Source organism: Tachysurus fulvidraco, chromosome 3 (assembly GCF_022655615.1).
Source record: "Tachysurus fulvidraco isolate hzauxx_2018 chromosome 3, HZAU_PFXX_2.0, whole genome shotgun sequence".
Classification (NCBI taxonomy): domain Eukaryota; kingdom Metazoa; phylum Chordata; class Actinopteri; order Siluriformes; family Bagridae; genus Tachysurus; species Tachysurus fulvidraco.
The window spans coordinates 27537010-27560161 of NC_062520.1; the positions used below are offsets into that span (position 1 = coordinate 27537010).

The window sequence follows — 23152 nt, forward strand, 5'->3', positions numbered from 1 at the left end:
AACATCTGTGGTCATGAAATCATTTGAAAGACTGGTTCTGGCTTATCTGAAGGACATTACTGGACCCTCTCCAGTTTGCCTACAGAGCAAACAGGTCTGTGAATGATGCGGTCAATATGGGACTGCATTATGTTCTGCAGCAATCTGCCATTCTGTTTACACTGTGGAGCTCCTGTACTAGAAAAAATTTATCGTACGTGAAAACATACTTGGCAATAAAGACCTTTCTGATTCTAATTCTATGGTACAAATCTATAGTCTAAATCTATGGTACACAATTACAAATCAACGTTAAATTTTTCTACTTTCCTTAATAACTAGCACATTATCCATTATAATACACATCCAACACATTATAATATAATACAAAAGGCCACTGTCATTATGGAATAGTTGTTATGGAAAGTTAGCATGAAGGGAAGTACTTGGTGATGTTTATGTAGGTGGTATGTGTCATATTAACATCCACATGAACACCATAGAACGATGCTAGGCAGTAAGGATCAAATTTAGCTTTTTTATCTGAGGCTGAATCGTGCATCACATTTACATTTCATTAACAACATTTAGCAGACATCCTTATATCCAGAGCAACTTACATTATCTCATTTTTATACAACTGAGCAATTAAGGGTTAAGGGCCTTGCTCAGAGGCCCAACAATGGCATACATGACCAGGTTGTCTAGCCATAACCCTTCTGGATCAAACCGTCTCAAATCGGGTGTCTTCAGACTCTAAACGTCTAAATGGTGAACTATACGAGTTGGATCCATTGAGTTGCATCACGGTAGAGATCTTCTTGGCACAAAGCTCTAGCTCTTCTTGGCACAAAGCTTTATCCCAGATGTTTCCTTCTACCTGGTGTTCAGGATTTCTCTAGAACTCTGTAGCCTTCTTCTCTCTCCATAACGTCCCGATGGAAGACAAATGGGATTCGACCAAAATACAAGATACAACTTTATTTTTACTTAAGGGTACTATATATGTCATGTGAACCAAAATTGATTCCAAAATTATTTCAATGTAGAATACCACAAATAAACCAATGTAAAGAAGTAATAACAATAATAATAATAGTAATAATAATAGTAATAATAATAATAAAATTGTGTTTAGAGAAAATTCCCTTTTTTTTGCTCCAAAATGTCTTCGCCATGACGTTTTTTTTGTGCCCCAAAGTCTCTACTTGAGTTATATTTATAAAGACATGAGGTACATTCAGTCTTAAATTGCCTACGGTGTAATAAAGGGGCTTTTACGTGACGCCTCAGTCGAGTTGCGTGTTTAAATTTGGCGCTGAAGATGGCGGCGGTGCGCGATAGGACTGAGGCGCAGAAGAACAGACGCCAGCAGGTCGCGGCAGCATCGGAGCCGTCGAGTTTACACAATATGCGAGAGCTGAAGTACAAGAAAACCGCAATTTCCGACTTCATATTCGGCCTTTTCGTATCTCCACCAGCCGCAGCATGTAAAAATCCACCGACGCGCCGCGAAACGCGAAGGCTGAGGCCGAACCCTGGCTTTGTGTTTTGACCAGAACAAATGTGGCGCTGCTTCGAGGACCGACGACACGTTTATTAAACAAATGGAAAACAGACACACAAAAGCTCTCCGTGCATTTGATTTTCCCTGCTTTCCTGCATTGATCCTTTCTTTTTAATCGCCATGGATGTGAACATTTTGGATTCTGCGCTTGCGACTGTTTGATCGGCCGGAATCACGTTTCTACCTCCACGTATCGATTAGCAGCAGGGATTTAAATCGTCACGTGTTGGGAACCGAAAGGGTTTCATCATTAATGTTCACTGTCTAATCGCTTCACGACCTGATTGAGAGAGAGAGAGAGAGAGCAAGATGAGCACGGAAAGGCCGAAGAGAAACATCATACAGAAGAAATTTGTAAGTGAAGCCTATAAATAAATAAATAAATATATAAATGTAAATATTAACACTGGACCGTTTTGTCCTTGTCCTTGTTAATGCACTGAAAAACCTTTAGCATTAATACGTGCAGCACAAATCATGTTTAACGCGCAGTCAATACTTTAATCTTAAAGTCTGGTGGCTTTTCAGAACGCCTGGTGACTCATGAGGGAAATAAAAGACTTGATTTTGTGGGTAAAAATAATGACAGATGTGCGGTTTCGCAGTTGACCCAAATATTGCGGTGCGCGCGCGTGTGCGGGTGCGTGTGTGTGTGCGCGCACTACACCACCATATAAAAAGATTAATTCCGACTATAATCCCGTGTCATTTACGTAAATATGGATATGAATGTATATATATCTGCATGTTTGTTTGTTTAAAAGCCCGAGTTTCTGCACTTGATGTTTATTTCTGACCGAATAATCGTGCGGTTGTGAAGTCACACTGTGCGCGTGCTGTTTCCGGGTTCTGTAACTTCGTAACGAATTGTTTATTACTGTTGTTTATTTCTAATAACGAACTCACTGAAAGTGACATATTGCAGTGACGGGCTTCATAATGTTAACCTGTTTAACGTATAGTGTATTTTGATGGGTACTCTTGTTCCTAGGCTCGACACATTGTGGTGTTTTAAAGCATTAAAGCTCATTAAGGGTTAATCCAGTGTGTTAAAGCAAGGACACACACACACACACACACACACACACACACACACACACACACACACACACACACACGAAGTGATCCCTGAACAACACCACCATGCATGTGCACTGCATTGGTGCATGTACACAGTATGCATATAACTACAGGATATTACTTGTTTAATTAGTATTTAAACAATAATAAAATTCATCATTTTGGCATTGTCAGTCTTGGTGTAGGTGCACAGTGACTGGTTTTGGCTTATCATTTGCCTCTACAGGCATGGATCCCACTTACGGTGCATACATCAGGTGTTAGTAGTCGTCTGTCTTGTTAATGCAGGTTTCAGTATTAAGAACTTGAGTATAAAGCACTACACAGATGTCTTTATGCTTTCTTGGAAATACTCATGTCCCAAAATGGCACCTACTCAAGCACCCTCTTCCTTAAACTAGCTAAACTGTTGAGGTGGTGACTTTGAAGTGTCTCAGATGAGAAAATGTTATAATCAGATATAAAGACCGATTCATGTTAAAGCTATGTAGAATGAACCCAGACACTCGTGTTTACAAAGGATCACGCGTGTACCCAAGAAGCCCTTAAAAGATGCAGGGCAAAGCTAATTCAGCTTTGGTAAGAAACATGTATGTTTAATAGACCTATTGGTTAAAAAGTGTGTCTGGTGTTGTGTTGTAAAAAATCTGGGTTGGCTGTGAAAATAGCTTTGCCTCTTTGTGTGTTCGCCCCAATGAGTTCAGCTGGTCATAAAGTCTAATTTGTGGGAGCGCTGTGAGCCTGAGCCAGCTGCTGCTGACCATGTAGTCATATAAATGAGCCTGTTAGTGTCGGTCTTATCAGCACACAACTGGCAGCTCAAGTGGCTCAAACACACAACAACAACACATAAGGCCCTCAATGTTTGCTTTGTGTCTCTGGCTGACAAACTTAGTGTAAGGATATGCACAAATGATCAACACTACTGGAACATCTGTCAGCACGTAATAGGTGGTCTGTCATATCGTCTCACAGAGATTAGAAATAGCCGTGCGATGACGTTCAGGTTTAAGATATATCTTGATATATCGTAATATTCTGTACAGATGAAATTCTTCACTTTTACTTTGTTTTTCTCTTTCACTTTTATTTTGTCTTTCATTCACAAGGCTGTCTGATAGCTAGGCAGCCGATCTGTACGTTATTTCTGCTCCAAAAACAATATTCTATAGAAATCAGCAAAGGACTTTTTTTTTTTTTTGCCGGTACTATAAATGTGGACATTATTTCTTAATGTATGTCAGATGCCTCTTTTAATCAGGAGCTCATTATTTTATTAGCGTTGCGATTAACAACCGTATTTGTACAGTATGTGCAGAGTGTTAGTCGTTCCCATTGTTTAATTTAGCTTGCTAACTTATATGCAGTGTATAAAACAATATAGCACTGCAGTATTCATTTGTTATCTAGCTAGTAAAAATCGTTAGTACACAATTTATTTGATTATATATATCTTTGAAATGACTGAATTTTGGTCACATTTTTTGGAGAAACAGTACAGAAGAATTACATTAAATGTGAGAAATGTCACACATCAGAATTATCGTAGCTGATATTCAATTTATTAAGACAATTTCTGAACACTATCGTAGACATGCAGGTCAGTTTGTACATACAATATTGGACTTACTCATTGGACTTAGTATACTTACTCCAGTGTCATTTGGTTGTTGAGTCTATTGTATATCATGGAGGTGTGTTCTCCTGTCCTGCTTTCTGTCTCGGACAATGTTGCATTGTGTTATTTGCAGCCTAATTTATTAGTCACCACCCAGCTGTAACTGCTGACATGGAATTTATTGGAAGGATTTAGTGCATTTCATGATCACGTCTGACTGCACCTTATAGAATGACCACTTTTGTTAAAACAACCCTACTGGGTAAAGGAGTTGTAAGATATGTTGTGAATGTCTGCACGTTAATTCTCCACAGACATCTGAGCTATAAAAAGAATGCTGTATTTCATATATACAACATGTCTTCATGTTTCCTTTTTATAGCCAGGGGGAGGGGGAGGGGGGAGGGGGAAGCCCCCTAGCAGCTCAAGCGGAGGAGCAATCAACTTAACTTTCAGTCATTTATGTTATAGAAAAATTTACAGAGAACTTTGTAGATATGCAAATTAAAAACATTCTCAGATCATGATTTGGAAATTTCGCATTAATGAAAAATAAAATGTAATGAAAATAATAAATGGAAGATTGTTTAATGTGTCCCAGTACATGTGATGACAGTTTACATAATTAGCCTTGTATGACATTGTAGACAAATAGAAGTTTACATATTTTTTTGTTCACTTACAAAACCTCATTCACCAAACTGAACAGTTTTAACTCCGAAGAGATTTGTTAATCCTAGGCAATCAGGGCATTTAGCAACATATTGGAATTCCCTACAAGATGAAACATCTCAGACGAAACCACAGAAGAAACTTTTTATCCATGCGTTCATAAGCAGGACATGCACTAGCTATGTGTATGTCTGTAGTCTTAGAATCATTCATTCATTCATTTCCTACCGCTTATCCGGACTTCTCAGGTCACGGGGAGCCTGTTCCTATCTCAGGCTTCATCGGGCATCGAGGCAGGATACACCCTGGACGGAGTGCCAACCCATCACATGGCACACACACACACTCATTCACTCACACACTACGGACAATTTTCCAGAGATGCCAATCAACCTACCATGTATGTCTTTGGACCCGGGGAGGAAACCGGAGTACCCGGAGGAAACCCCCGAGGCACGGGGAGAACATGCAAACTCCACACACACAAGGGGGAGGTGGGAATCGAACCCACAACCCTGGAGGTGTGAGGCAGGTAGTGCTGCGAGTAGTGTTGTCCTTTTCAGGGTCCACAGAGCTCAAGTTACTATCACACGTTGTCTGCGTGGGTTTCCTCTGGATTCTTTGGTTATCACCCACCTTAGAAAAACATGTGAATTGACTATGCTAAAGTTCATGGTGCTCTACCCATCCAGAGAGCATTACTGTTCATGCCCAGTGTTTTCTAGAAAGACTATAGGATAAGTGATACAAAAATGGATGTCTGGACGGATGGATTACTTAACGATGCAGATGCGTATACTTTTTATGTTCTATCGGATTCTGCAATCAAATGCAGAACTTTTACTGTTGGACTATTGGAAAAAAAAAGCTTATAGTTTTAAAAATGTCATCTCGGCCCGCTCTGCCTGACTGGTCGACGAATTGTACGTTATATTTGCTGGCTTAGTTACTGACGGCATGAAATGTGCCTTCTCACCTGCCCTCAGTTCTATATTCTGATGAGGGATTAGAACTAGAGCACAGTAGTGAAGTGATGTGCACTATATTGCCAAAGGTTTGTGGATAAAATGACCATCATACTGTATGAACCCACATGTGCTTGTTAAAGATATTATAATAACCTCCACTCTGCTGGAAAGGCTTTCCCCTTAGATTTTGGTACATAGCTGTGAGGATTTGCTTATTTAGCCACAGGAGCATTAGGTGAGGTCCAGTACGATTCCAGTTCATCCTAGAGATATTCAATAGGGATGATGAAGGGGTTCTGTGTACCCTGCTCATGTTCATCCACTCCAGACTTTGGCAAACTATACACAGGGGCAAATTGTAATGTTACAGCATACAGAGACATTCTATATATTTGGGTCCTTTAACTTTAAAGCAACAAATCTGGAAGGTCTACACATGTCTACGGTAGTAATGTTTCCACAAACCTTACAGTGTCCAGTTTATTAGCATGGTAGCTTTTTTTTTGAACCCACCCATTTTTGATGGGACCAGAGTTTCCTGTTGCTCAGGTGTTCCCTGTTAGATTTATGTACCGTAGTTAAATTGCTGAGTGTGAATGCTGTTTTTGAGCCCTGGGTTTTGGCTGTGAAGACATTTGTTGTTAAAAGACCAACCAGAAAACCAACATAACTAGAGAGCTGTCCATAGGCAGGGAACCAAGCCATGCTGACATTGCAAAAAGATCAAGCAAGGGATATGAAAAAAAGATGCAGTAGTGGTATTAACATTTTGCCTAATACTTTTGCTGAAACCAAAAAGTTTCTTCACACATCTTTATGTAAATAACATAGAAATGAAAGCTCATAATCATTTTTTGATCTTTAACCCAAATGTCTTTAGAGTACACGAGGGAAAAACGATTGGCCTTGTCGTTCCAGTACTTTTGGAGGCTGAGTGTAATTCAGTGAATGCGCTTCCTCAGAGCTCACCAAAGACATTATAAGAAAGAAAATCCCATTTTTCTTTCCCACCTTGTCTGAATCAGCCAGTTAAGGCTGAAGGAGGTAGGATTTACTTTCACAGTAATGACTGGTGTCCTTGATCAGATGTCCTTGATCAAATATAAAGAGCCAGTAGATTAGAAGACTCCACCCACACACACCTACTCACACACTGTGCATACCTGGCTCTCCAAAATGTATATCAGATGTCTGTTAGGATTAGTCTAGAGCAGAGTGTGAGAGACACACAGATGAAGCTTTCTATTGTGTCATACTGTGTGAGGGGGCTGCGATTTCTTGGCTTGACCTGTACCAATCTGTTTTCATTGCTAGGCAAAAGTCTCTGCCAATATAGTGTATCTGATAAGCAACCCAAAGCCTGCATACAGGAGTCAGTCATATGGCCTCTCCTAGGTGGTGGGGCTTGGGCTGATTTTCCTAAGCGTTGAGGCACAATGGTGTGTTACATACACAGATATTTTTCGATACAAAGCGTAATCTGTACTGTAGTGCCACTATACAAAAATAAATGTTTTACATTATGAAATATTGTGGAAAGCTTTAGTTTGTGATATTACAAAATGGTTTAGTTGTGGAAATTATTAGCCTTCGTGCTAAATAAGTAACCTAGCTAATGTGCGGTATGTAATGCTAACAACACTTCAATTGTTATGTTCAATTAACTGCTATTTCTGTTGTTAAAGGTGGGGTCTCCGTTGTTTGAGAAATGCTTCAGAAAACTGCGTTGGGAAACACAAAACAAAACAAGACTAACGTGTAGCCAATGAGCAGAAAGGGGCGTGTCTTGTCAATATGGGCGGAGAGAGTGTTCAGTGTGCATGTATGACTAGCAGAAATCGGTTATAACATTGACACGGAGGATAAAAACAAAGAAAGAAAGAGAAGAAAGGCTTACGATAAGGCAAGAAGTATGACGTGTTAATATAGGATCAGCTTTCCAGCACTGGAGAGAACTGAAGGAGCAGGAAGTTGGCCACATATTCACAGATTGGAGTTTCCCCGAGTCAATAACTCCTGAGCTAAACGCTGTTACTACACAAATAACACCTCTTTTTTATCGTAGTAATGTAGAGAGGCAGCTACAACCGCGTTTTGTGTAGTAACAGCGTTTAGCTCAGGAGTTATTGACTCAGGAAACTCCAACCTGTGAATATGTGGCCGACTTTACTTAAGACGCCGAGGCGCTTTTTTCCTTTTCGATAGGTGAGTAACGTTGGTTTTGCTTTGTTACACAGAACTAATATATGCCTTTGTCCTTTACATGATTATGCTTGTGTGTCATTTTTGCTTGTTTGTTTATCTGCAATCATATTGTTCTTCCCTTCAGCTATGATAATGACACATTTCTTTCCGTTAGTTGCATGGGTTATGTGTGTATGTGTGGGCGGAGCTATCAATACAGGGGTGGGACTCATTTGGTTTAGGGGCGTGTTTGTTTTGGTGATTTCAAATGTCAATATTGGCTTTCAAACAACGGAGACCCTACCTTCAATCACTGAGCTTTAGGGCTGTCAGTTGATTTGGTAGCACAAAGTAATCCCTGAATCCCAAAGTAATTGTTTCCAACTTCCAATTGTTTCCCCTGTGTTATGTGGTATCAAAATCAGGATTGTTCACTGTAAACGATAACCATGAGCAGGAAACAAAAGAAAGGAAATATAAGAAAGAAATGTACAATATACAGTAGTAGGCCTATATCTATATCTGTAGGCCTATATAGTAGAATATCAGCTACCATTTGCTTTCCCATACACATACAAGTCTTTGTCTACTGTACACAGTAGTGGTTCTTAAAGGCAGTTCTCATGCACTGTATTTGGATAATCCAAGTGATGTCACATAGGCCCTTGTCCTCTATAATAATGATGTGCTTTGCTATCGAGCACGATTAATTGTTAATACTGGTTGCAATGCAGTGGTTAGCTTCTAAAGTGTTTTGTACTCCTTTGGTCACCCGATTTACTTTATCAAATAAATTTGGTCTTCTTTCAGGTATTTGAAACCGAGCTTGCTATTCAGAAGACCTTGTTTCTATCCATCATCCACTGCACACACACCTGTTATATCAATAGCAATGAATGTACCAGCTGTTGCTTGTGAATGACTAAATTGTGGGTGATGCAAAGCTGCATTAATACCATATAAAGTATATTATATTGGCTTATTAATGTGTTCACTTTAACAGCCTTGCTGAGAGTATAATAATCCTGAATGAGATACTGCAATCGCATTTGTGTAGCAAATTTGTTTTTATGAGTTGATTTGCTCATCTGATGTTATCCCTCAGCGAAATACGGTTTTATGGCAGAATCCTAATGGGTAGTAATTGGTGGTTTGGTGGGGCATTGGGTAGTGCTGCCGCTTTATATTTCCAGAGTCTCCAGATTTATAATGAGTTCCCCTTTACTGTCTGTGACCAGTTTCTTTCATGATCTGATGTTCTTTCTGAGTCTCCTTGTGTTTATTCTGGTTCTCTGGTGGTTCTCTTCCCACCTACTAATTCTTGCCGGTACTTAAGAGAAATAACCCTTTGGTGTGAATTAGTGTGTGAATGAGTGTGTAAAGCTGTACGATGGACTGGGTGTGTTCCTGCCTCACGCTTAGTGTTCCCAGCGTAACGGCCACGTCCACCACGACCCTGACTGAGATAAAAAGGTTACTGAAAGTGAGTGAGACAGCAGTGAGCACATCTTTCCCCAGTATAACCTTTAGTACATTTTCTAACGTAGTGTGATATGGAGTAGGTGTCTTTTCTTCTTATTTATTGGAAATGTTTGATTTCTTCTCGAAAGGTGCCTAGAGAATGCCCAACGTACGAACCGTTAACACCAGAGTTCTCTATCCAATGGCAATTTACACCTGGTCAGTATTGGCATTGTGTGTAAATGAAGACATGAAGATGTGAATCTACTTAACCAGACTGTATTCCAATATTCATATCATTTTATAACAATTTACTTCCAGTTTCCAGGATTAAAATCAGTTTAAAAGGTTTTTCTGTGGAAATATCCAAATTATAAGTGACTCAGAAATATCACACTTGAGACAACACTCAAAAATACATGCTGATTAGAATCAATTCAAATTTTGCTAATAATACACACACTTTTTAAACTGTGGAAAATGAAGGAAAATGAATCGTCATCTATGTTCTAGATCAGCGGTCTTATCCGGAAAGGGCCGGCGTGGGTGCGAGGGTTTCATTCCAACCAAGCAGAAGCCACACCAGAGTCTATTAAAAGCCAAGAACAACTGATTAAACAGGTGGAATCAGGTGTGGCTTCTACTGGGTTGGAATGAAAACCTGCACCCACGCCGGCCCTTTGTGGATAAGATTTGGACACCGCCGTTCTAGATGTTTTAATAGTGCTGTAATTTGGCTTACACACATTCCAAATGGTTATAACACAAAGAGCAAAACTCTATACACAAGGGAAAACTGTAAAAGGGAAAATTGTAAACACAGAGTAGAAACAGACACGAGACAAAGTCGAACAGCAGCAAGTGTGTAATTTTGGCACGTCGGGTCACGGATGAGGAATGTTGAGATTTCACACAGGAGATGTTTTTTGGTAGCAGTCAGTGTGTACAATAATAAAGCGCTTTCTGGTTTTCGGCTGTGTTGCTTTCAGACACTGTGCACTAACTAGAGTAACTGCACTATTTATAGAGCAGCCATTACACTGCGCTCCCTTCTGCTGTTTATATTACAAATCCCTTCTTGCATAGCGACTCTTCTGCTTTTCGTCACTGACACCACATCCTCTGGCCCTGATCTGTTTGTGTTTATCATATTGAATAAGACATAAAACAAAATCAATAGCAAAATTGAAACAATCTAATAAGACATTGGTTATTTTTAGTCGTCATGTGGTTTTTATCTTTACACAAAGGAAACAGTCGACTACCGGCTCGGCTCCTGTTCCCGTCGCAGGGTTTCTACAGATAATAGATTGTCCTGAAGCAGATTTTACAAATTTACATTTACAGCATTTAGCAGGTGCGACTTACATTATTATCTCATTTTTATACAACTGAACAATTGAGGTTTGGGGGCCTTACTCAGGGGCCCAGCAGTGGCAGCTTGGTGGACATGTTGTTTGAACAAGTTGAGTCATCTCTCTGAGACTCCAGCTAAAGGTGTGAATCAGGATTGCAGGTATGCTCTCCGATCTAACAAAATAAAACACGAATGGTTTTTGCCTTCATGCAGATGGTCAGATATGAAGCTTTGCACTGTGCAGCGTGACGCAAGAAATTCTTTATACCGCTCATGTTCTCTGCGCTTCGACTAAGTTGTTAATGTTTTGGACAATCGATCCGTATAGCGTGTGCAGAGGTGCAAACAAAAATAATAACTGCCGGAGTGGGTAGGATTAATAACCAACATCAACCGACTGACAGATGCTTTCTCTGCCGTCCAGTCGGCGCTAATATGTCTCTGTTTCATCCTTTTCCAGTATCTGCTTCTCAGATCTCTCCTTCAGTAACTGTAGCGTTGTTCAGTGCGCGCTCACTGAGCGCTTCTCATTAATGGCCTTATTTGTGATTCTTATCTGAACATTTAATATTTGACCGAGACCCGGCTACAACCTAATGACTGCACGTTTAATCAAATCACTCAGTGTTTTGTATCTGTGTAAATCAAGCAGCACTTATAAAGCTTTAGCGGAGTGGATTTTTTTTTTTTTATCAATCTGACCTCTATACAAACACGGGGAATTTATCTTTTCTCTATTTTGTTGAATTCCTGTCTGTAGAATTCTTTAGTATTGTTCAACCTCACCACGTTTCTATTATCTACCATTCACACAAACGTGCTTCTGTTTGCTTTCCAACGTCTTTTTTTTTTTTTTTTTTTACTTGAATTCTGTCTGTGCAGCATTAAGACATGCTACTCTTTGCTGGTGTTGGGATCCATGTTGATTCTCCTACTTGACCTTTGGCTGCTGACTTCCTGTCACTTCTGCACTCTTTTGACTTTTCTCATCATGTACAGTACATTCTCCACCCCACGCCATTAGCCACACACCAGATCATGTTCGTACTGTTCCTGCACTGCCCTCATCTCACTAACTTCACTTCTTTTCCCTTCTCTGACCAGAAGGTTGTCATGTTCAACATTCTCCAAACCTAAACGGTTTCCTTCCTCACTATTGACTCAAAATTGTATTCAAAAGGGATTTTATTTTAAAGGTGTATTACTTCAATCCTGTCCTTTGTGCCTCAGTAGAAAAATGCACTAATCACTGCCAAACCTGTCCATTACTTCACCAAGCTTTAAAAAAAAACACTTTTAGTTTTTTTTACGCTTACTTTTACATCCATTTTAGCATTTTTCAGTATCGAGTCACTCGTCATTCCTTCCAGTCTGTTACTGGTTTAATCCCTCCCTCCCCCACTCCACTCCACTCCACTCCACCCCATGGCCCTGGATTAACGTTCCCTTTTTCCTTCACCGTTCTAATTTCATTCTTCCATTTTAAGTTCTTGAACACGTTGTCATAGCAACTACATCTGAACTCCAACCTCTTCTTTGAACCTTCAGGCTATCTTTCTCTTCACAGCACAGAAACCTGACTGGTTAAGATTACTAATGATCTCTGGATTCCAGGCTATTCTAATTCATCTCGCTCTTTGCTCAGCTTTGATCATCCTTTCAGTTCCATTCATTCAGAAACATGGTATAGAACGTTTACGTCTCCTACGGAACCCCCCCCCCCCCCCCCCAAGTCCCTAAGCCTTACCCTGACCCAGAACTCAGTGGTAATAAAATGAAATTTACCCTTATTTAATACAGATAGTGTAGCGCTAGCATAACTGTCTTCCCTTCCAGTATAGTAGAAATGCTCGGTGTCATCTCGGACCCCACTCCAGCTCCCATATCAGGGTTATTGTGTTTGCTGCCTCCGTTCGCATTACCTCCATTTACATGTACATTTGCGGCAATTTGGCAGACGTCCTCATCCAGAACGATGTGCAAATGTGCTCTGAAGTTTCTATCGATGAATACATTAAAACTGGTTCACTAAGTTATAGACTTAGGATAACATCCACTTAAGACTCTGTTCAGGTTTTTTTTTTAAATTTACACATTAAACAAAAAGGGAAAATAATTGCAGGTTTAAATGTCTTTATCAGTCGTTTAAAGATGACCAGTGACTCAGCTGTCCGGACATCTAGGGGAAGTTCAATCCACCAGCTCGGTGCTAGAACAGGAAGGAGTCATGTTGTATACCTACATCTTACCCTGGGAGACGGTGGGTCCAGTCGAGTGACAAGAGCCTCCAGACCACATCATGTACTCTCTGTCTAATATTAAATCACTTCTACATGCCTTGGTCACTTCCCATCTAGATTATTGTAATTGTATTACCTCAGGCATTTTTTCAAGCTAAAGGAAAACAAAACTTTGGTCCAGAACACAGCTGTTTGCCTCACTACCCTCTTTTCATACTAATGAAGAAATTAACCCATTCTTAACAATCAGCAATTTACCAGCTTCCCATTAAAACCCATTTAGATGATAAAATCTTGTCGTCATCTTCAGCGACTGGTGCATTTTCTATGCGCACCAGTGACTGGCCTCCCTTTATCTCTCTGACCTCCTTTCCCACCCTACTTCTTCCCCATCTCTCTGTTTATCTTTTGCTTGTCTTCTCAACATCTGCTGGCCTCGTTTTTTTTTCTTCTTTTTTTTTTGTCTGTCGGCTTTTGGGTCTCTGGAGTTCACTTGTTTGACAACTCGGTAATGTTCTGCCCCCGCATTCCAGACTCAGACTACTGCACTTCTTAGACCACTTTTAAATGGCTCCTGTATTCTCAGTAGTAGCATATTGTTTTTTATTGCTGCTGTTTTTATTATTATTATTATTATTATTATTATTATTATTATTATTATTATTATTATTATTATTATTATTATTATTATTATGTCATTGTGTGTTTCCAGACAAGTTGTACTGAAACTACATTTCATTTCCTGTGTGTGATCTGATTATTCTGTCTTTTATTTAAAACCGGTTATTCGGTAACTCGTTTGAATTATTCGTTTAATGTATGCATGGCGCTTACTTCGTGTTTAGGTGTCGAAGGAGTTAATATCGTTTCTGTTTCTTTTTTTATCGCAGGACGATAACGACGGGATTCCCTGGTCAGAGGAGCGAGTTGTGCGCCGCGTGCTTTATCTCTCGCTCAAAGAGTTCAAGCGAGCTCAGAAGAGCCGCGTTGACAACAGAACAGGAATAATAAAGCGTAAGTTTTGCTCCTTTCTTATCCTCTCTTTTAGCACAAAAAAAAAGTTTCAAATAAAATTCAGATAAAAGCTTTGCTCGTGAGAGCTGAACTCGTTAAACAACCAGTTTGTTTTGCCTGGAGGTTTCACCTGCACCCTTTTGCCATTCAACAATGATATAATCCTTATATAAATCCTTGTTATGCAAAACAAATATTCAGTGGTGGTGTGTGTTTCAATGTGTGGTGAAAGTTCTTCCTAAGACACATTTTACAATTGTTTTTTTTTTTAAGTACTTAATTGTGCATTGCATGACCTTTTTGTATGCTGAATGACATCTTGCAGTTTGCTTTGAAAACAAATGAAGAACACGGCGGACACATTGAGCTGCCATTCAGAAGCTCAGAAACGCTGCACGTTTCCTCCCACACCAACACGCCTCAGAACAGTATGCACTTAAATAAAAATAACTGCTTACCCTTTCATATATATATATATATATATATATATATATATATATATATATATATGTGTGTGTGTGTGTGTGTGTGTGTGCGTGTGTGTGTGTATATATAATATATATATATACACACATACGCACACACACACACACACATGTATATATATTTATATACGTGTATGTATGTATATATATATATATATAAATGCTAGAGAATATTTCACCACATAAACTTAAGTTTTAATGCATTCCAGCCCACAAAACCTCACAAAAGTCTTTAAACTTTTGAGATACTTTGTTTAAACCATGTATGTGTTTAACAGCATAACAGTGTAAAATTTCACAGCATTTCATGAGATATGTGAAGTCTCATATCTGGCTGGTCGGCTATAACACGACACAGTCAGCGTTTAATGAGAAAATGCAGACGGATCGAAGTCAACAATGTCGTGTTTTAGTAAGATCCTCAGCCACCACAAGTCACTCAGTCAGCTCGATTGTGTTTGGCATGAAGCGATAAACACGATTCATCCAAAAGTTGTTCCCTCAGTTGGTGTTACGATGGTGGAGATCTTTGTCTACACACTGCTTCAAAAATGTTGTAGAGATGGATAGTTCTGCTGAATGTGAAGGCCATAGGGTATGATACACCCCCCACCCCCCACCCTCCAGATGTCATTAGTGAAACTCCTCCTCATTTGGGTGATAAAGGACAGAATAATATAAATGTAAATAATGTACAACAGTTTGTAGTTGAGTAGAATTGTGTAACCAGGAGCTCCTGAGGAACTAACAGGTCAGGGTGATTTCTGAGTTCATTACAGACTTAACACAAATTCCTTTCTGACTAAGTCTTCAAATGTTCACCGATGAAGACTAGAGCACAAAGCTGACCGACACAAAGGCAATTCAGACTGTGTGATAGTCTCCAAGTGCTTCTATCCACAGTAATCCCATGAGTCACAGGCTGTCCATGCAGATCAGTCCCCAGCAGAGTGCACCGCCATGTAATGAGACTCCAACCAGTGGTAGGGTGTCCTTCATATTTCCAGCCACGCAGAGCCACATTAAGGAGGATATTGTTCTGTTGTGTTTGGGCTGAGATATTGTTGGTGGAGTAAGTTCTAGCATGAACAATTCCCTCTTGTGGGTTTCATGCGCTTGAGCTGCATTACGTTCTGCCCGAGTCACTGCGGTTTCATGAGCTGAGTCAGCTGTGTGCGCTGTTATACGTGCAACATGCATGCACGTCACTTATTATGCTTTCACTGAATTACATCACTTCTTTAACACTTTTCCAACTCCATGTGTGTCTCGGTGTCAGAGGGACATGAGTATGGAGCGCATTTATTTAGATTTTTCCAGTGCTTACAGTCCTGATCGTGGGAAAAGCCGTATTCATGTCAGCCCTATTGACCGGGGTCCAAATCAGAAATCTAATAAATACATAAAGGCCTTGGTGAACGTTTGGTTCAGAAGAAAAAAAAGAAGAAAAAAAAAGAAAAGACAAGGAAATGAGAGAAATGTTATTTAACTGGACATGTAAGGGCAGAGGTAGAGGAGGGTTTTGTGTGTACAATAAATATAGCATATACATGTAATCTGTGTACACAAACTAGCACCGACTTATCTTACCTTCCTGTATTTAGAATTCACTTATTTTTATTACAATGGACTGCTCTGTCTAAAAAGGTGTGATGTCTTTCTTTTTTTTATGTTGATTATTATAATACCCAGGGATAAAATCACATTGAGATAGATATCTCATTTACATGTGAGCCCTGGCCAAGGTAGCAGCACAAAATAGACAACTTTAGACAACAATAGACAACAAGCAATAGACAACAAACAAATTAAGTACATAGAACAATAATCACAACACACACATTTCCAACAATAAAACAAGATTAAGAACAAGTGCAGACAGTTTGGAATGTTCGCTTGAGATACGGCTTAAACTCATTCATTGAGATAAGTACACTCAGTTTCAAAGATCTTTGAATCTCATTCCAAGCCGTTGATGCACTATAAGTAAAAGCAGTTTTTCCAAACTCTGTCTTCATTAAGGGAACATGTAAAAGAATATATCTACTTGAACGCAGATCATGCCCTTGACTACTGACCGTTAGTAGACTATTCAAGTAAAGAGGAAGCTGGCCAACTATGGCCTTGTACACTAATATAAGCCAATGCTTATATTAAACATCAATCTTTCTTTCTCCTGCTTTGGTGTGATGAAGTGTGGTTCTTTTATAATGGCAAGGTTTGTCGGGTTGAATAAAGTAAAAAGGTCAGAAAGTCAGAAAGTGAACGCAGCTAATCAGTGATTGTACTGAGCTGATCTGGGAACTGTCTGGAAGTTTTTAATAGCTCGTGGTTTCCCTCGCTAATAGTCTGCTTTTCATCTCGACATGACATCGGTCTGCTCATGTAGTCTACCGACTGAGCCGATTAATAGAAGCAGGACCAGAATTACTGTTACTGAAAATCCTAAATTCCTGTGGGGGAAAAAATGAAGTTTGTTGATCGAACTACAGTTCATACAGTCATATTTTTGGCTCTGGTATATATTCGTTTATTTATTTATTCAATTTATAATGTTATGTTATTAAAAGTGTGTGTGTGCATACGTGTGGGTGGATATGTGTGTGTGAGTGTGAATGACCTACAGTGTACACTTCTGGTCTATAAATATTTTGATATTGACAGTTATTTTTATTGGGAGTTTAGAAGTTATCGGATCTTAGCTTTCTGCCACAGTAAAAAAATAAATAAAAATGAATCAAACAATGAACTAATTATATAATAAATAAAATAATTAGCTTAAATTGCAGCTTTTCAGCTTTAATCTTGGGCTGTTTACATCCACATTGGGTGAGCAGTGTAGGAATCACAGCCCTTTTTCTACAAGGTTCTCCCTTTATTTAAGGGGTCAGAAGTAATCGGACAGTTGGATCTCAGCTGTTGAGTTATTGACTCCGTAGTAATCCGTTAACCAGTAAGCATCTCAGAGTTAAAGGTGCGGTGCACGATGTTTGAAAGCCAATGTTGACATTTGAAAGCACCAAAACAAACACGCCCCTAACCCAAATGGGTGTCACCCCTGTATCGATAGCTCCGCCCCACACATACATACGCAACCCAGGCAACTATTATGGCGGAACCTGTTGGGGCGGCTGGCTGAGGGGAGATTTTTATCAATAAATGAACTCAATGAGTAATTCTATGGTAATACAAATGTGTTGTTGTAGTACTGTGTGTTGTACCGTGAAAGGTTTAGGTCCGTTTCACGTGGAAGACGACGTTCAACACCTAGAACCCGAGGCAGAGGTAACGGCAGGTATCTGCCGTGTCAATCGAATCGCTTCCGGCTAATGTCACACATGCGCACTGACATGACACGCCCCTTTCTGCTAATTGGCTACACGTTTGTTTTGTTAGTCGGCCCGAGTCAGTTTTCTTGCACCCCCACCTTTAAGAGTTCATTGTATGTCATTGACTTGAAAGGATTTAAAAGGATAGCAGTAAAAACAAATACTATTATTTTAGGCTTGTTAATTTGTCTAAATACTTTTGAGAGTTTAACATTCGAGACATAGCGTATTAATGTATGCGAATGCTTGGGATTCCTTCTCGGTTCATCCGAGGTGACGTAAATACCTTTAGATAGAACACATGTCCATTATTTCATTTAAACTCATCTTAACTGTGGTAGATAAGAACTTTGTCAATGACTAAACATTTTACTGACTGTGTATGATTCTTTCTTTCTTTCTTTTTTAATCCAAAGATATATTTTCGGTTCCATGAAACGAAGTGTATTTGAAGACGCTTTTGTGTTCTTGTCGGCTCAGATTCAGAATTTCACTCGACGTGAAATCATTCGAATTAACGAGTGGGAAATAAATGTGAGGAATGCAGACAGATATGTCAGAAATGTGCCGGGGCTCGTCTGGTTGTGTCGCTCGCTTGTGTGAGGAGATGCGTCAATGCGAGCTGCTTTTCAGATTCCATCTAAAACACTGGCATTAGCTATTCTACAAAACCACTAATAATCATCTCTGATATCTTTTATTAAACTGACCGTGCATGTGGAAATGCATTCCTAATGTGTCTGCTCGGTTCACCGGAGATGGCATTAAAACGTGAGTGTTTTTAATCGAGCTCCCTAGTTTACACAGTACTTGGCTTGATGCTGCTTAAAGAAAAATATATTTAAAGCAATATATTTAAAGTAAGCCTCGAGTAATGGAAGTGACACGTGTCACACAACCGAAGTTCTTACACACCCAGCACTGTTTATTTCCTAATTTATTGAGAATTCAGGTGTTTAGAAGCCCACCTACAGTACACTCAGTGGCCAGTTTATTAGGTACACATACCGTGTGGCTTCATATACTATATAGAGCTAGCGTATAGATTGTTTTGTAGCTCAAGTTACAGCTCCAGTTACTGACACTTACATCAGTGAAAAGGATAACAGGATCACCACTGAGATGTTTATTTGGGGTGTGATTAATTCTCAGCACAGCAGTGACACTGACATGGTAGTTATACAGCGCTGGTGTAAGTGTAATTGCTGTTTAATAGCACTGTGTAAGGATCAGTTCTACTGACATGGTAGATGATTGAGCGCAGACCTTTTCCCATAGTCCCATATTTCATATCTAATTTACTCACCACAAAGTTCTTTAGTAACTTTTTTCAGTCCAGGGATTGTTTTTCTTCCAGCTGTGAACCAGTACACAGAAGTATAAAGAGCCGGCAAGACTCGAACCTTCGACGGTCATTTACATTTACTCCCTTTATCCACAGTGACTTGCATTTTTATCTCATTTTCTACAACTGAGCAGTTTAGGTTAAGGGCCTTTCTCAGGGCCTAGCAGTGATCGCTTGGTGGACCTGGCATTTGAACTCACAACCTTCTGATCTATTGTCCAACACCTTAACCCCTAAGCTACCACATCCCCTAGGACAACATTCAGTGCAGCTCTCTTCGCGTTATTTTCTCCAAATTTGGTCATTCTTAGTTCTAGTGCAGGAGCTAGTTCCCCTCCATAATCACACCACAGCTACCAACCGAGAAGGAAGAAGCATGCCTCCTCTGACACCATCGCAGATGCCGTCACAACTTTTCAAACAGCTCCTCATGCATCCTCACAGGGCAGATGTAGTGTCTCAGAGTAGTGTCTAATGCCCTCTTCTGCGCAATTCGCTAGGGTTACCCGGCAGAGTGCAGGGCTCATCTGCTTTCTCTTGGCATAGCTGGAATTTATATATATGATTTCGTACTCTGACAATAAGCAACTTTTCTGTTGTGTTTGCAAGTTAATGTATTCTTAACAAAATATTCTTCTGCTGTCTGTCTAAACTAACCTCAGGTTCCTTTGTGAATGGCCACCTCAACGGGTCAGGAGTGAAAACAGGACTTTTTACGAGCAGTTGCAAGGCGGAAAGGCCTCGACGCTCGGCTCAGAATGACGGCGGATTCTCGGGAGAAGGACCTGCAAGAAAGAGGCGAGTACGATCTTTCAATCTGTCATTTGGAATGTTTTTCATCAGCACCGCGACAGAACTGGTGAGCCCTTGAGCTGAGTAGGAGTCTCTGCATTCCATTGCACTGAACACACTCGACTATTTCACATTCAAGCTACTCTTTAGCTCTAGACTTTCATCCGCAGCCGAAGGTTAATGGAAGCCTGAATCAGCACGTGTATTCACAACAGAGCTGCTCATGCCGTCATGTCTCTAAAACATGCGATGCTCATTAAGCAGAGCAGGACTGGATCATTTCCTGAGACTTTTTGCACTGTGCTCTTAATGATCAGACTCACCCTCGGTGCCTCTACTGCCAGATATTTGCTCATTGCCATGCACAGGTGAACTATAAAGGCACATCAGCACACATCATGTTGTTGTAAAATTAGAGAACTCTGGTCAAGTGCAATTCATTTCAATGTAGTGAATAGAACATGAGGGTTTTTGTTGTTGTTGTTGTTGCTGTAATTGTTTCCAATTCCACATGCTGGTAATTGCCCCGTGCTGTACACTAGCGCTATTGATCAGACTGAACAAGGTGGTAAGCGGTACTGAACATGTGTATGACTGGTGTAACATAATCATTCATTCATTCATTCATTCATTCTCTACTGCTTATCCGAACTACCTCGGGTCACGGGGAGCCTGTGCCTATCTCAGGCGTCATCGGGCATCAAGGCAGGATACCCCCTGGACGGAGTGCCAACCCATCGCAGGGCACACACACACACTCATTTGTAACATAATCTAAATCAGATAAATCACATCCCTCAAAGTTTGCTGTAAAAGTTTCTGTGCAGAGTTGATTCCTTTTCAAATGTAGGGAGTAAGAAAATATCTTTATAAGGGTATGAAAAAAGTAAACAAAGAAAATTTCATATCTTATTGAAAGGGTGACTTTGGGTCTTCATAATGCATTCATAAGCATACATATTTTATAAAGCAGTACTGGAAGATTTATGTAAGGGTGCAGTCTAAACCAGGGAGATTACATAAATGTTTTTATGAAGTATAACTCTTTTTTTTTTTTTTTTTAACAATTTTCTTTCTTATGTCTCCACTGTTCGAGACTGTAGCATCAGCCTTTATTGTTTTGTCTTTACTAACAAATCCACTTAGTATTATTTAATTTCATTTATTCATTCATTTTCTACCGCTTATCCGAACTTCTCGGGTCACGGGGAGCCTGTGCCCATCTCAGGTGTCATCGGGCATCGAGGCAGGATACACCCTGGACGGAGTGCCAACCCATCGCAGGGCACACACACACACACTCTCATTCACTCACACACTCACACACTACGGACAATTTTCCAGAGATGCCAATTAACCTACCATGTATGTCTTTGGACCGGGGGAGGAAACCGGAGTACCCGGAGGAAACCCCCGAGGCACGGGGAGAACATGCAAACTCCACACACACAAGGCGGAGGCGGGAATCGAACCCCCAACCCTGGAGGTGTGAGGCAAACGTGCTAACCACTAAGCCACCGTGCCCCCGCTAATACATTATGAGACAAAACAATGTATCAGTCGGTCGTAAGGAAATGAATTATGAAGCGTTGATTTTTCTTCTTTTTCATAAGAAATCACATAAAAACCTCTAATACAGAATGTCCAGTATTTTGGCATAAGGTGTTCTACATTTTTCAGCATTTCTGACAGATTTAACACACTGCACCAAGCGACTTCAAGCTGGAAATCAGAATATCAGAAACGTAATTGTAACGTAAGTGGAATACACAGATTCTTCAAACAAGAAGAGATTTTGTGCAAAATGATCAGATGTGAAACTGAAACAAATTGCACATCAGTACTGAGGCTTAGCCAGATGAGGATGAGGATGAGGTTCCCTTTTGAGTCCGGTTCCTCTCAAGCATTTAACTCACAGTGGAATGGTATTCGGTTAAAGGGCAGGCAGGCAGCGCAACACACACGCAAAGTTATATCTAAGCTCTTCTACATTCATGAGAGAGAGAGAGTGAGCATGAGAGAGAGAAAGAGAGAGTGAGCATGAGAGAGAGAGAGTGAGCATGAGCGAGAGTAAGCAATGAGAGAGAGAGAGTGAGCATGAGAGAGAGAGAGAGTGAGCATGAGCGAGAGTAAGCAATGAGAGAGAGAGAGTGAGCATGAGAGAGAGAGTGAGCATGAGAGAGAGTAAGCAATGAGAGAGAGAGTGAGCATGAGAGAGAGAGTGAGCATGAGAGAGAGAGTGAGCATGAGAGAGAGTAAGCAATGAGAGAGAGAGTGAGCATGAGAGAGAGAGTGAGCATGAGCGAGAGTAAGCAATGAGAGAGAGAGAGTGAGCATGAGAGAGAGAGTGAGCATGAGAGAGAGAGTGAGCATGAGAGAGAGTAAGCAATGAGAGAGAGAGTGAGCATGAGAGAGAGAGTGAGCATGAGAGAGAGTGAGCATGAGAGAGAGTGAGTGAGCATGAGAGAGAGTGAGCATGAGAGAGAGTGAGAGAGTGAGCGAGAGAGAGTGAGCATGAGAGAGAGTGAGCATATGAGAGAGAGAGAGTGAGCATGAGAGAGAGAGTGAGCGAGAGAGAGAGTGAGCGAGAGAGAGAGTGAGCATGAGAGAGAGAGTGAGCATGAGAGAGAGTGAGCATGAGAGAGAGTGAGAGAGTGAGCATGAGAGAGAGTGAGCATGAGAGAGAGTGAGCGAGAGAGAGAGAGTGAGCATGAGAGAGAGAGTGAGCATGAGAGAGAGAGTGAGCATGAGTGAGAGTGAGCGAGAGAGAGAGAGAGTGAGCGAGAGAGAGAGAGTGAGCATGAGTGAGAGAGAGAGAGCATGAGAGAGTGAGCGAGAGAGAGAGTGAGCGAGAGAGAGAGAGAGTGAGCATGAGTGAGAGAGGGTGAGCATGAGAGAGAGAGTGAGCGAGAGAGAGAGAGAGCATGAGAGAGAGAGAGTGAGCGAGAGAGAGAGAGAGTGAGCGAGAGAGAGAGAGAGTGAGCATGAGAGAGAGAGAGAGTGAGCATGAGAGAGAGAGAGAGAGTGAGCATGAGAGGGAGAGAGAGTGAGCATGAGTGAG

At 40.5% G+C, this 23152-nt stretch overlaps 1 protein-coding gene across 3 annotated transcripts in view; it reads left to right on the plus strand.

Annotated features, from left to right (window-relative positions):
* The first annotated feature begins 1238 nt into the window (after positions 1-1238).
* jarid2a (jumonji, AT rich interactive domain 2a) overlaps positions 1239-23152 on the plus strand; it is a 50427-nt gene continuing 28513 nt past the window's right edge. For 2 of the 3 annotated variants that reach the window (XM_047811201.1, XM_047811202.1), the window contains exons 1-3: positions 1239-1900; positions 14017-14140; positions 19962-20097. In XM_047811201.1, coding sequence (XP_047667157.1) covers positions 1856-1900; positions 14017-14140; positions 19962-20097 — 305 coding nt within the window. In that variant the 5' untranslated portion in view covers positions 1239-1855. The remainder of the gene's footprint in view (positions 1901-14016; positions 14141-19961; positions 20098-23152) is intronic. The other variant, XM_027154108.2, reaches the window with a different exon arrangement.